Genomic DNA, 15,683 nt, shown 5'->3' on the forward strand with positions numbered 1-15,683 from the left:
AACTTGATTAACAGAAGAAACATTTTTCTGCTTACAGAGAACAAGTTTGAAACCAGTAGATATACTTCTTGTAATCTGGATTACAATTTTTATTTAAAAATAATAATAAAAAAAAAGACGCTTTGTGAAGGTTACCTTAAACAATGGAGGATCTTGCAAGGACCATGAATCTGAAATATGTAAAGAACAAGATATAGGGTCCTGAAAATCAAAAGGTACAAGACATAATCTATTTTATCCTTAAGATCATGGAGAGAGTTCTTGTGTGTTTTAAATAGTATATAAGATAAAAAGAGAAGAGAAAGGAGAGTAAATATTACTCAGCTCTTAAGTAGTATAGGACTGGGTGTTGGATTTAATCTAATAAATCTATTTGTGGGCACATATGATTAATCAATGTGTATTGCTATCTTTCAGGATAACCCACTAAAGTGATCAATTAAGTTGGGTTAATTTGGTATTTAAATGTAATCATGGGGTTATATGTGCAGATACCAGGTTGTAATTGTAATTTATTGAGGGGCTAAATTACAAAAGTACAACATCTATAAATAAGGGGTTATGGTCCCTAACCTAGGGTTACATTCTCTAATTCTCTACACCCCCATCTAGCTAGAGAAATTCGGATTTAGAGAAACCCTAAGGTTAGAAGATCCAAAACCCAAAATCAAGATCAAGCAATGGATTCAGGTATAAGCTTCCGCTCTTTTAGATCCTTGTTAATCTCTTTGAATTAATCATGGCTATATGGTTTTAGATCTTAAGTTTTATGATGTAGATCTAACAAGTGGTATCAGAGCCACCTTGATTAATTCTTAGGGATTTAAGTTCTATTGGGTTTTTGATCTTAAATCTCTGGTTAAAGATTCAAATTTTTTGGGTTCGGATGAACAGTAAAATTTTTTTGGTTCGGGTGAACAGTAAAATTTTTTGGATTCGGATGAACAGTAAATTTTTTGGGTTCGGATGAACAGTAAAAAAATTTTGTTCGGGTGAACAGTAACGAAAAGTTTTCGGATGAACAGTAAAGAAAATTTTTTGGGTTCGGATGAACAGTAACTTTTTGGAATTTTTTGGATTTTTCTTTGATTTTTCCTTCAATTTTTTTCCATTTCTGGATCTGTTTTGAAAATAAAAATCAAAGATTTTTTGTGTTTGACGGCGGCGGTTTCAGTTTGAAACCCTAAGGGTTCATGGCGAAAATCAAGGAGGTGGTTACCTCAAACGAACCTCGCGTTCGTTCAATTTTAACCGAGCTTCGCGCTCAACGAACCTCGCGTTCGTTCTAAGGTGAACCTCGCGTTCAACTAAGGTGAGCGTCAAGCTCAATTTCAACGAACCTCGCATTCGTTCTAAGGTGAACCTCGCGTTCAACTCAGGTGAGCGTCAAGCTCATTTTTTAACGAACCTCGCGTTCGTTCTTCAGACGAACCTCGCGTTCGTACTTCAGACGAACCTCGCGTGTTAATCTCTTTGAATTAATCATGGCTATATGGTTTTAGATCTCAAGTTTTATGATGTAGATCTAACACTGGGACCATCACTGACCTTTGCATTCTAATTCTAGAGGATGTTATTTCCAAAAGGAACATATTTGATTGCAAGAATCAATTAATGATACTTCATGGTTAGGGGTGCAAACAGATAAGCCATTACTGTTTGCGGTATTATCGTGAATCATCAGTCCATTATGATCGACCATTACAGAGAAATGCCTTGTAGTTTTGTTCTTTCTCGTAATAGATATAACAACAAAGAAATTAAGAAAAATAATTTGATGAGGGTATCCTTCTCTAACCTGTGCATCATGATCATAGTTTCTTTATTAAACATAAACAAAACTAAATGAACACACAATATCCTTTTTGCCCAAGTGATCCTCCTATATTAATCTTCAGCATACAGAAATGGTATACCACTGAACATATGTCCTCCAGAAAAGCAAAACTATATCAGCTCTACTACTAAACATAGACATTACATGGGCTTTTTCCTAGAAACCACCTCTCAAATAGAGTCATCCTATGTAACAATTAGTTGTCAAATACCAAGTATGTTAAAGATATCATCGAAAAAATTAACTAAAAAGTTATCCTAGGTGGTTGATTGCAACAAAAAATCCTTTAAAGACGATTTATGCATGAATTGAAAATCAAAAGGGAGTTTCTATAGAATGACCATGTTTTAAAAGACACTTTTTATGAAAAAAAAAACCAGATTTCATCCATTACACCCTTTCTGTTCAAGCTTGGAGCCTCTTCCCATTCCAATTTTCTAACTTAAAAGGGAAGCAAAAAACAATTTGAACAAGGCCCAAGGGCCAGTTTATATGAACGAATACATGTAAACAGTATAAATATAAACCTCCCTTTGATATGAAAACTGTAACATTCTCCTTTTAACAAACATATGATTTGCTCTTTAGACCGCCCATTACTGCCTTCAGCCTGGAAAAGGCACCAACCTAGTTGAGCTGCCACCACCCAACTCAAGAGTTTCCAAAGCCTCCATGGCTGCTATGACCAAGCCCGATTAGATGGCCGTATCAGTTGTCAATTACTCCTAAAATCAGATCTTCGACCTGTTTAAAAGAACATTAAATATTTACTTCTTCCAGTTAAAAGTGAATTCAATGATTTGGAAGCTTTGAGGGACCTAATATTAATTTCAGTGACTAATTTGGAAAAAAAAAATTCTTTTTTTGCCTGGTCGAACGAATATAAATATTCATGGTCATGTTCTGAGAAAGTTTTTTTTTCCTTTTTTTCAAGGGGGTAACTTAGTTAGGGGATTTCTACATGTGAGGGACCAAGTTCAAGTACTAAGTTCAAGTACACACCGCCTCTCTAGTCGTCTAGCTCACTCAGCCCTTTCAAGGAATCCGTCACGTGGAGTCCACCTTAAATCTATTCGAATTCCATGAAAATTCACGAGAATATTCGGACTGAGCAAACTTCACCCAACCGAAAGATTTTTCAGTATTATAAAATAAATGCACATATGCTTTTAGGGCCTGTTCGTTTGTTTTCTAAAAACCAATAAATGGAAATGGAAATGGTGAAAATCTCAAAACTCACCATTTCCTCCATTTCCATGATTCCATCCCTAAAACTCACCCACAACATCCAATAAAATATTATTTCCATCCAACAACTCATCCACATCATCTAATAAAATATGATTTTCATCTAACCACTCATCCATCACATCTAATAAAATATTATTTCCATCTAACAACTCATCCATCACATCTAATAAAATATTATTTTCATCCAAACATCACTCAACTCATCTCTTCTCATCATTTCAAATCACTCACATCATCCAATAAAATATTATAACAATTCACCTCATCTCATTAACATTTCATTTCTTCATTTTCATCCCAAAAAGTTATGAAAACACTTTTCTTAATCTTTCTTCACATCACCCAATAATACAATGACAACTCATCTCATCTCATTTCATTTCTTATTTTTAAGAATGAACCGAACAAAAGAAAACAAGAAACTACAGGAAATAGGTTTCTTATAATTCATTTCCTTATTTTTTTCGCCAACCGAACACTCCAAAACAGGAAATAGGTTTCTTATAATTCATTTCCTTATTTTTTTCGCCAACCGAACACTCCAAAACTAGTTTTTTTTAAAAATCACAAACATCATCCAATAATAAGGTGACAACTAACATCATTTCAATTTCATTTCTTTGATTTCCTTCTTTTTTAGCCAACCAAACACTTCAAAAACAATTCTTCATTTTAATAGTTTTCCATTTCTTTGATTTCCCTCTTTTTTTTAGGCAAACGAACAGGCCCTTAGATAAAGCCATGCAGAAAGAAATAGCTCACTCTGATAGCGCAGGAAGCAGCCGTAGTCTAAAAGCCCAAGCAAAGAGTGCAGCCCAGGCTAACAAAGGCCTCTGGATTTAAAAGCCCGCTAATCTGTGTAATGAACAGAAAAATGAATCAAATAATGAATAAATATTTAGTTAACTGTTCTCGTCTGATTTTATATACAATTGAACATTGTATTTAACAATAAACAATTATTTTAATATAACATTTGCGAATAAATATAAAGTAACTACATGTCTATTTGATTAGTTTCATTTTATTGTTTGCTTAAAATTTGATCCTTTATAGTCAAGGGCAGAGCCACGAGCCCAAGGTAGACAAAGCACTAAACAGTATATAATACTCTTTCAAAAATAAAAGAAATTATATTGAATTTTCCTCAGTGGAAAATGTCTTCAATTTATGAAACTTGTGTTATTCTACAATGATTTAGACACAATTGTTGATAATAAGCATTTGCGAAGGCTGAGCCCAACCTCAAGTTAACTTGGCTCCGTCACTGTTTATAATTTAAATAAATTTGAGACGCTTTAGAAAATCGCAATTCCAATTTTTAATCAAATATTCAAGTTATAAATTTATACGTTATATCTATAAAGAATAATTTTGTAATTATAACTTTAAATTATATATAACCTCATATTCTCTAGAACAAACTACCAAATAAAAGTATCTTATTATTCAAATAGGTTAATATTTATAAACTGTAAACTATGGTTGCTGACCTCAAAAGATCACTTCAACATCCCGTCGATTTCTTTATAAATGCACCTTGCGAGTCGCCAACCGACAGTTATTTGAATTTCCACCCGGACTCAGCTAGCTGAGTTCACACTGAAAGGGAGCCACTGTTATAGCTTACAAACAACTGTAGGCGTCAAAAATTACCTATAGATCCCCGAATACAGCTCAAGACAAAAAGAAGGCAATGAACGTCATTATCCAAGTCGAAGAGGATTATCCAACGCCGACAAGCGCGTGAAGCGAATCGGCAAACCATTAATGACACGACAACGAACCACCACAACGGCAAACGCCAAGTGGCCCGCACACGTCAATCAACTCAAAACGTCCAAACGCGCCCAACAGTCAGTTAGCACGCGCGTATCATTCAACTCGCACGCGTCGTTCAACACGAGCGCATCATTCAGCTCGCGCGCGTCGGTCAATACACGCGCGCCAATCAGCACGCTGGCGTCAATCAACTCGCGCGGAGTGTACAAGTCAACACGACGGGCGAGTAAACGAAACGGGAGAAACTACAAGTCCCGGAAAACCGGAAAACACCAAAGGCCAAAAAAAGCGCGCGCGCGATCCAACCCGCACCCCTTCGCGCAGATTTGACCCGAAAACGCGTTTTTGGCGGTTTCGACGGGTTTTCACGAGATCTTTTCAGTTCCAGAGGTTCCTAACTGCCTAAATCTCATCTCTAAACATGGTTAATCAGTTATTAACTGAAGATAAGGAGGAATCCATCATTCTTATCCCAAAACCCGCATCCGGAGCCCTATAAATACAAGCCTAGGGCCTCCTTTCAGCGGGGCGGATTAATTATCAAGACGAGGAGGTGCTGCCGAGTAGGAGAGCAAGGGAGCACGAATTTCAGCAAGGGCTAGCGAGATCCTGGCGAATCCCGACATAAAGAATGAGCAATTCGAAGGATTTGAAGTCTGTTCCCGTCCGTTAATCGAGATTAGGCTTGGTCTTAATCTCGAGAAGAGCTACTGATTTCGCTTGGTCGATTTCAGCGCTTTAAGCAAATACCTCCTTGGTGAGGTAGGAGCTCTGCCGAATTTTCAGCAACCGGATCTGATCAAAGGTGGTCCACGGATAAACCCCGACACAGGTGAAGACACCCACGCAAGCAGGAGACGATAAACGGATCTTGCGTTTATTTTCAAGAGAATTGTATCTTTTATTTTCATTGTATAAAGGTCTTATAAAAAGACTGATCTTTTTGAACTTATTGTAACGATCAAAGTTGTAATGAGTTATACAATAAAAATAATAATTTTCGACGAAAACAACAACTAAGTGTTAATCTTTCTTGGGAGGTCGACACGTATCCTGCTCCCGTGTCTAATCAGACATATCCATAGACGGGCGACTTGAGCTACTCCTGTGGTCGATCCAATAGACCGACAACTTACGTAGCCGACCAAAAAGACAATGTTTGTTAGCCTACTCCCCAGATCGACGCTACAGGCACCTGCACTCGTCTTGCCGTTCTAGCCAACAACTTGCGTAGCCAACTACAAAGGTGGTGTTTGTCGGCCTTTAGCCAGACGACAAAAGAGGCAGTGTGTCCTCGAACCCCCCCCAGTGACAACCATGTACTCTCGCCTTAAATGCACTGTCAGAATCATCATTGCTCTAGCCCCCATAGTCTTTAAGACTCATCGAACATAGTCAACACTACACTCTTGATATCGTCCTCACATTAAACGTCTAGATGACTCACCTTCGTTAGTGGTCGACACATGTACAGTAGGTGATAGCCGAGCAGCCAACTAAACTCAACCAAAGCTACACATCTGCCCTTCTGATCTACTATAAAAGGAAGATGTGCAGCCTAAGGTAAGGTTTTCTGCTTCCATACAACGCTGAACTTTTTATCACCACCTATTTCTTATTTTCCCACTCAAGTTCAAACGCTAACTTGATCATCGGAGGAATAACCGGAGATTCCAACTCCGGTCTCTCTCACGAGTTCTTTATGTGCAGGAGTGAACATCGGGCTCTAGAACCAGTCATCTGAGGAAGCTTGATGACCCTAACACCGCTATAATCCACAGATAAACACATGTTCGATAACTGGCACCAACAATGGTTAACTAGATATCAGTTCCTTAAATCTTCCGTAATTACATATTAATCTCTCAAATATTAGAAATTGCTCATTAGCCCCTCAATTATTAAAGGCCTCGTAATTGGTCCTTCAATGACCAAAATGTCGTCTCCATTTATGCTCTAACCGACGATCCTCGTAAACACAACACCTGCTGTGGCCCCCAACCACCTTAACCAATTACCTTGTTGTCAGACTCTTCTTCGAAACTATTTACTCATCAGAACCGACATCAATTCCTTATTAGTTTTGAATCCATCAAACCTTTGTCTAACCTCGATTTGTAGATTGAATCTCTCATTAAATAAGATCTTTGTCTATGCCTTGGGGAAGATTTAAGGCATTTATATCTGAATAACCCCATAAATTATCAATGAATGTACCAATTTAACCCCCTACAAATTGGGCTTAAATCCCTCGGCTCGCAGCAACAGCTACGCGCGATCCTACTTGGACCGCCGACAATAAAAGACCGCACCGCCCGAGGAATCCCCACCGACTAATAAAAAGAGAGGATTTTTTCTTATAAGGTCACTTCCATTTTGGTATGTGTCAAGTAAGTACCTCATATAATTGAAATTGCTACTCCGTCCTTATAATAATATATTATTATATTAAATTTATAAACATATATTATAATACAATATTTTATATCATATTAATACAACAATAATATTTTTATTCTAACTAATAAAATATATAATAATGATATATAATAATGTTACATTAGATAATATTATATAATATTTTATTATCTTACGTTATAATAGAATTTTATAATATAATATGATTTAGATATATTATATATTTTTATTAAAATTAAGATATATTATATATTTAATAAATTAGTGCTTCAAATTTTATCCCACATTTCTCATGATTGTCCAAATTTAAGAATGAGGTGATTTTTAGAAGTTGGAACAAAAAAATTGTATAGAAATAAGATAATTTTGAAAAAAGTGAGGGTAATTATCCTAATCTTATTGTCCGAATGAATAACACCTTAAAATAAAATCTCAATCACGTTGTCCCGATTAATAACACCATAAAGTAAAGTTTTAAAAAAATCTCATTTACCCCAAAATTACACCGACCAATAACCCAACTAAGTGGAGGTCCTCAATGTAGCGACCAAATATCATTTGAATCTTTGTATTTGAAAGTCATCGATTGGGAACCCTAACATTACCCTTGTCATCAGCTTAGGTTATTTTTACAAACTTCAATTAAATCTTGCTGGCGTGTCAATGACATAACATGACAACCTTTAGCTTTGCTTATTTTCTGATGATGCGGTAGCGTTGTGGACCTTTACTAATAATGATCTTCAAAGATTAAAGATCTAAATGATATTTAATCAATACATCATAGGCTCCGCCGAACTTTATCCTTCAGTTATATACCTTTGTTTAAGTTAGTTCAGACACAAACACATTTCTTTAAATCATTTTAATATAATAAACTTTTGTGTACAACTAATCGAGGTTAGAGCAAAATTCATCACGTGTGTCTAAACAAACTAGTCCAGCCTGAGTTAGCAAATATAGAAGGAATAACAAACAAATGCACTAATTTGAAATATGTATTAAGAACTTAGGTACTAAAGAGCAATTTGAATGACTTGAAGACTAACCTTAAAAGCTTAAAAATGCAGGGTACCAACATGGGAAAAAAAATTAAAAAAAAAAAGGCAAAAGCGGAAAAGCCGCATCGTGGCCTCTCTCTTTTGGGATCACCTGCTAAAAGGATAAAAAGCCAAAACGGACGGTTGGGATTGACCGTTTCCAGTACTTACGACGCCGTTAAAATAATGCACCTCGCCGGTAACGGAGGAGGCGGGTCCGTGGTCCCTATTTGACGGTGGAGCCCCAACGGTCGACTCGAGGCCCCATGTCATCCGTAGCTCTATCATCAGCAATGCCACGTGTGCGCTATAACACTACGTCACGAAGCATCGGCACTCTTATCATTAGTTTCTTTAACACGATAAATAAATCTAAGTTTGTGTTTGGCAACCCATAAATACTTTGTTAATATGAGTTTTAGTTTAGTTTTATTCTAAATCAGTTTAAATTTAAATTTATGGGAGGATGGTCCAACAAAGAACCTACTTAAAAGATCTCTTTGACTTAAGAAAAATGGGCTAGTTCTAACATGATTTTTTCCCAAATAGAGTTTGCTAAAAATGAGGTCACGATCAATCTTAAGCCCAATTCTCATTAAGAATAGAAGTATAAATCCTATGACAATGCTATGCATGATACACGGTGTTTTCGGCTTAACAATAGGGAACTTATGAGTTATTTTGATAATTTTCATGTTTAATGTATAACAAATATTGCCCCGCACTGTGAAAATGTTTCAATAAGATTTGTGACTTACATCCCTTAAAAAATAACAAAAGGTTCAAAAATCAAAAAAAAAATTAACATGTCCATTTTAACAAATTAGATATAGATGAGTAGCTGATACGTTTATTAGATGTAGGTGAGTAGCTAATACGTTTAAAAATTAACATGTCCATTTTAAACATCTAAGAAAAACTTATTAACAAATTAGATATAGATGAGTAGCTAATACGTTTATTAGATAAATGAGATAATTTTACATTCGGAAGCAACGACTCTAATCCGTAATAAGAAAAATGCATTAACAATTTAACATATCAAATACCAACACGTTTATTTAACAAATGAGTTATATGTTTTATCAGACTTTTGAGGGTCGGGTACATTTCCGTTCGACCCAATATCCAAACCAAGCCAACCGCGATCCGGCTTCTGGCCCAACCGCCGTCACCGATGACCGATCTGTCTATCTATCTATCTATTAGATAAAAGAGCAAGGTCCACCATATCATCCAACCAATTACAAGCTGACGCGTGGCGTTAAAATTTGAGCCGGCCCGGTCAGAGAAAGTCCAACCGCGGGTGAGCAGAAACGATTTATCGCTGTCGGCTGGGTACAGTGCTGAGATCTTCTTAATGATAGAGCGCCAGATTTCATTTTAGTTAAGCGGTTTTTTTTAAGGCAATATATACAACGCAAAAAGAGGAGTTAATATAAAACTCCTTATCATTATCATTATTCAACTTCAACCCTAGAAGGCACGGCAATATCTGTAATTGCGACATTATTTAAAGTAAAAAAACTAATATTTTCCAGCTAGCTCCTCACCTTTACATCCTACAAGCTGCACAAGAATTTAATTTAAAAAGTCTCTACAACCACCTCCATTTTTGTCAGCTATTCACTCCCCTCATCATGGTGCACTTATTGAAGTTCTAAAATCTAGGCGTGAATTTATCAAACCCAGCACAAATGAAGCGACATGCTTCAACTAGCGTTTTTGGGTTTTAAAGCATCAACACTGACAAGACAATACCCGCTCTCTCTCTCTCTCTCTCTCTCTATGGTTTCGTTGGGCTGATGGGTTCCAGTCACCGCCCAATGCCGTCACCTCCTTTACTTACCCTGTTCTGTCTCTTATCTCTTTTCGCTTACCGAGGAGCACCGGATCTCGCCGGCGACCGCGCCGCTCTTGTCGCGTTCCGCTCCGCCGTCGGCGAGTACCTCCCATGGAACCTCACCGCCGCCTCCCCGTGCGCGTGGCCAGGCGTCACGTGCGAGGGCGGCCGCGTTACTGGGTAACCTCACTGCCCTCCACACCCTATCCCTCCGCTTCAACGCGCTTTCAGGCCCTCTCCCCTCCGATCTCTCCTCCATGGCCGAGCTCCGGAACCTCTACTTGCAGGGGAACAAGTTCGCCGGCGAGATCCCGGCGTATTTAGCTTCGTTACAGCATCTCGTTCGCTTGAATCTCGCGGGAAACAAGTTTTCCGGCGAGATTCCGGTGGCGCTTAAGAATTTGACTAGGTTGGGAACTCTGTACCTCGAGAGCAACGATCTCGTCGGAGAAATTCCAGATCTGAACCTCCCTAACTTGGTCCAGTTCAATGTCTCCTATAACAACCTCAACGTGCTACCGATCTCCGCATGAAGCTTCGCGTCAAGTTGCCGGCCGAATCTTCCCTTAATTAACCTTCTCTTCATAGCGGCGACAGCGCTCCGTCACGCCTGCCCCTGCGATGGTACTCGCCGACCGTCGATGAGCCAGATATCCAAGAAGCAGCAGCCAACTTTCCGCGGGCGATCGCCCGGGAATCGCCACCCGATCGCCGCGCTCATCGTCTTCTTGGCTTGTCTCGCTGTCCTCTTCCTTCTCCTGCAGAAAGAATGGCGGATCTAAACGCCGCCCGCAGCGCACCAGCGTCGCCTGACGTCGCCAGTAGTGCGCGGCTGCGTGCCGACAAGCGCCGGCATGCCGCTGGAGTGCCCATTGACCTGGACTATGACGAGTTCGTCGAGAGCACGCTACCGCGTAACCCCCGCGCAGTCACGGCGGCGGCCCTGGTCACGCGCGGCTGCTTGCTAAATATGGCGGGCAAAGCAGCTGCTGCACGCTTCTGTCGCCGTCAAGGGGCTAGGGTTTACGATCTCGAGGATTTGCTTAGGGCATCGGCGGAGGTTTTGGGGAAGGGGACGTTCGGGACGGCGTACAAGGCGGTGCTGGAGATGGGGACGGTGGCGGCGGTGAAGAGGTTGAAGGAGGTGAGCACCACTGAGAGGGAGTTCAGAGAGAAGATCGCCGTGATCGGAGCGATGGAGCATCAGAATTTGGTGGGTTTAAGGGCTTATTACTACAGTAAGGATGAGAGGTTGCTGGTGTATGATTACATGCCAATGGGGAGCTTGTCGTCTCTTCTCCATGGTGAGATTCTAATTCCCCCCCTTTTTTATGAGTAATTAGCTTGCTTGAGGATTTGTCTAGTTTTTGTTACCATAGATTAGAAATTGGGTTGCTTTGCATATTAACTGGGAAAATTAAACTGTCATCGTTTTTTATTTTCAGTTAATCCGAGTAGAAATTGGGTTATTTTGCATGTATTGTTCCCCCAAATTTGCGCATCTAGTTTCTGCCCTGTAGGCTTCAATGTTCAAGAAGCATTATATATATAGATCCTCCTACATTGTTCTGGGTATCCATATATCTAATTACTCTCACTATATTAGAGATGAACTAATCTAGTCTTCCGGCCCTGATTTCTTTCTGACTGCTACGAATTCTATGATAATTACAGAATTTTCATCTTGGGTTATTTTTCATTTTGCTAGGAGAAAAGAGGTTCTTACTCTTGTAGCACCTTTTTTTAAAATTTATTTATTGCTGGTTTCATATTTGATGATGCCTCTGTTTCTCCCAATAGCTTAAAAAAAAAAAACTTTTTCTTGGTTGCCTCCCTCCCCCCAAATAACTTGCTTCATACTCCAATCTTTGAGCACTGTTCTACATTGTTCTTGATATTCACACATCTAACTGTTAGGTGTACCTGAGATATTTCTCTCCCATGATGCTCTTGATATTTATACATCTTACGGTTCTGTATTGTTTTTTATTCATGTATCTTACTGTCAGAATTTTTTTCAGGCAAATCTCTCCAATGTTGTCCTTGCTTTTGTTATGAACATAGCAAGAATTTACCTTTCCATAACATAGCAAGCAAGAGTTTATGAAGCATTTCGGTAACGTTTGCACTTTCCCTTCTTCAAAATTCTCTTCTCAATCTTTGCAGGCAACAGAGGATCCGGCCGCACTGCACTAAACTGGGAATCACGCTCCGTCATCGCCCTCGCCGCCGCCAAGGGCATCGCCTTCACTCTGAGAATGAATTTTTTGACTCAAATTTGGAGATTTGGAGATGGGTCAGTTAAATTTTTTGTAAATTGTAATTATATTTTTTGTAAATTTGGAAATGCCTGTGTAATGATTGGTAATTTTAATGCTATCTTGTTCAATATGTTCATGCTATTCCTGAATAGGTTATGTACATGCCTGTGCATATTTTGATAATTCAAAAAGTTTATAAAAATCCTCCAATAGTTTACAAAAAAACCCTAAAAGTTTACAAAAAATACCCTAAAAGTATTATACATATATAGCTACTATAGTTAAATGGGCAAATGGGCGGCCCGTTTATTAAATGGGCGGGTAAAAACCCGCCCATTTAGAAAATGTTAAATGGGTCATAAATGGGTAAATGGGCAAAACATGCCCGCCCATTTATGACCCGCCCGTTTAATGCCCAAACCCACCCGTTTAACACCCCTAACTAAAACTGATCATAAAGGCTAAAATAAAACTTATTTAATATGTTAATAATTTAGTCCTTCGGATTATCAAATGGGCTAAGTAAGTACATTAATCCTTCTTTTTAACCCTTCTTCATTAACTCTTTGCCAACCGGGGCTTAAAGCTTCAAAACTAGAAAATGAAAATGAAAAGACAAAAGGTGCACTATATCCACAATCAGGCATCATCACTGTCGTCATCACCATCACTAGAGGAGATGTCAGCTATCTTCCCTCCCAAGCACGTGATACATCGCTTATAGCACTGCATGGTGTCAAACATATTGCTGATACTGCACTTAATGTTGCACAGCTCATGTCCCACCTTGTTCAGATAATGGAAAATATGACTATTGGATTCATTAATGGACTGGCACTCGTCCTTCAGTCCTCGATAGTGTTGTGGAGGTCCTATAACTCCTGCACTTGCTCCTATAGCGACTTTAGCACAGGGTCTATCGTGAGTACCATCTTTGGCTCTAGCTACCAACAACTCAACAAGGATGCTTAGAAGGTCTAGCACTAGCTAGTGGTGATAATTACATTTTTATTATATTTTTATATCTTTATTATCTATTTTTTTAAATAAAAATATCACTAATAAACATGTTTTATCTTAATTTACAGATTAATAAAAATTAATAAATAAAAGTTCAAAAAGAACTCAAATTTCCTCATTTTTAACCTTTTATTGAAGCCCGAGATCAAACTAAACAATCTACAAAAGCCGAAGAAACAAGGATCCAATATGAAAAGAAATCAAGTTAAAATCATGTTCAAGATGATTAGCCACAAAGAAACAACGATATCTCTCAATCCGGAAGAAGAAATTTAATATATAATATATAAAAATCACCTACCTCAATGAGATGGAGCTAACTGTATTTTCAGAATTTTCGAAATCTAATCGGCTGGTCAACTGATTAGCCAATCAGTTGGCCAACCAATTGGTTCGTAACAAACTTATTTTACGGCTAAGATTTAATCCTTGGAGCCCAAGTAAAATTCAATGGTTCATGTTGCTTACTGTAGGCTATAAATAGAGGTAGAAGGTGAGGGGTTTGAGTGCGAAGACGATCAAGGCCGCAACTGCTGAAAATGGCGAGAAGTGGCTGATGTTCTTCGGTCAAGGGGCTAGGGTTTACGATCTCGAGGATTTGCTTAGGGCATCGGCGGAGGTTTTGGGGAAGGGGACGTTCGGGACGGCGTACAAGGCGGTGCTGGAGATGGGGACGGTGGCGGCGGTGAAGAGGTTGAAGGAGGTGAGCACCACTGAGAGGGAGTTCAGAGAGAAGATCGCCGTGATCGGAGCGATGGAGCATCAGAATTTGGTGGGTTTAAGGGCTTATTACTACAGTAAGGATGAGAGGTTGCTGGTGTATGATTACATGCCAATGGGGAGCTTGTCGTCTCTTCTCCATGGTGAGATTCTAATTCCCCCCCTTTTTTATGAGTAATTAGCTTGCTTGAGGATTTGTCTAGTTTTTGTTACCATAGATTAGAAATTGGGTTGCTTTGCATATTAACTGGGAAAATTAAACTGTCATCGTTTTTTATTTTCAGTTAATCCGAGTAGAAATTGGGTTATTTTGCATGTATTGTTCCCCCAAATTTGCGCATCTAGTTTCTGCCCTGTAGGCTTCAATGTTCAAGAAGCATTATATATATAGATCCTCCTACATTGTTCTGGGTATCCATATATCTAATTACTCTCACTATATTAGAGATGAACTAATCTAGTCTTCCGGCCCTGATTTCTTTCTGACTGCTACGAATTCTATGATAATTACAGAATTTTCATCTTGGGTTATTTTTCATTTTGCTAGGAGAAAAGAGGTTCTTACTCTTGTAGCACCTTTTTTTAAAATTTATTTATTGCTGGTTTCATATTTGATGATGCCTCTGTTTCTCCCAATAGCTTAAAAAAAAAAAACTTTTTCTTGGTTGCCTCCCTCCCCCCAAATAACTTGCTTCATACTCCAATCTTTGAGCACTGTTCTACATTGTTCTTGATATTCACACATCTAACTGTTAGGTGTACCTGAGATATTTCTCTCCCATGATGCTCTTGATATTTATACATCTTACGGTTCTGTATTGTTTTTTATTCATGTATCTTACTGTCAGAATTTTTTTCAGGCAAATCTCTCCAATGTTGTCCTTGCTTTTGTTATGAACATAGCAAGAATTTACCTTTCCATAACATAGCAAGCAAGAGTTTATGAAGCATTTCGGTAACGTTTGCACTTTCCCTTCTTCAAAATTCTCTTCTCAATCTTTGCAGGCAACAGAGGATCCGGCCGCACTCCACTAAACTGGGAATCACGCTCCGCCATTGCCCTTGCCGCCGCCAAGGGCGTCGCCTACATCCATTCCACAAGCCCCTCGGCCTCGCACGGCAACATCAAATCGTCCAACATCCTCCTCGACCGCTCCCACGAGGCTAAAGTCTCCGACCACGGCCTCAACACCCTCGCAGGCCCCTCCCCAACCCCCAACCGCGTTGCGGGCTACCGAGCCCCAGAGGTCACCGACGCCCGCAAGGTCTCCCAAAAGGCCGACGTCTACAGCTTCGGTGTCCTCCTCCTTGAACTTCTTACTGGAAAAGCCCCCGCCCAGGCTGCTCTCAACGAGGAAGGAGTCGATTTGCCGAGGTGGGTCCAGTCGGTTGTCCGAGAGGAGTGGACGTCGGAGGTTTTCGATCTCGAGCTTTTGAGGTATCAGAATGTGGAGGAGGAGATGGTGCAGTTGCTGCAGCTTGCGATCGACTGTGCGGCTCAGTATCCGGAC

General features: G+C 39.3%; 1 protein-coding gene across 1 annotated transcript in view; it reads left to right on the top strand.

The window, feature by feature from the left end:
- LOC109845734 (probable inactive receptor kinase At1g48480) overlaps nucleotides 10,012-15,683 on the top strand; it is a 6,043-nt gene continuing 371 nt past the window's right edge. Inside the window, 8 exon segments of the mRNA XM_020415006.1 lie at nucleotides 10,012-10,348; nucleotides 10,350-10,703; nucleotides 10,760-11,475; nucleotides 12,338-12,467; nucleotides 12,585-12,589; nucleotides 13,019-13,353; nucleotides 13,946-14,315; nucleotides 15,178-15,681. Of these exon segments, the coding sequence (XP_020270595.1) occupies nucleotides 10,134-10,348; nucleotides 10,350-10,703; nucleotides 10,760-11,475; nucleotides 12,338-12,467; nucleotides 12,585-12,589; nucleotides 13,019-13,353; nucleotides 13,946-14,315; nucleotides 15,178-15,681 (2,629 nt within the window). The 5' untranslated portion in view covers nucleotides 10,012-10,133.

Source organism: Asparagus officinalis, chromosome 6 (assembly GCF_001876935.1).
Source record: "Asparagus officinalis chromosome 6, Aspof.V1, whole genome shotgun sequence".
NCBI classification, from domain to species: domain Eukaryota; kingdom Viridiplantae; phylum Streptophyta; class Magnoliopsida; order Asparagales; family Asparagaceae; genus Asparagus; species Asparagus officinalis.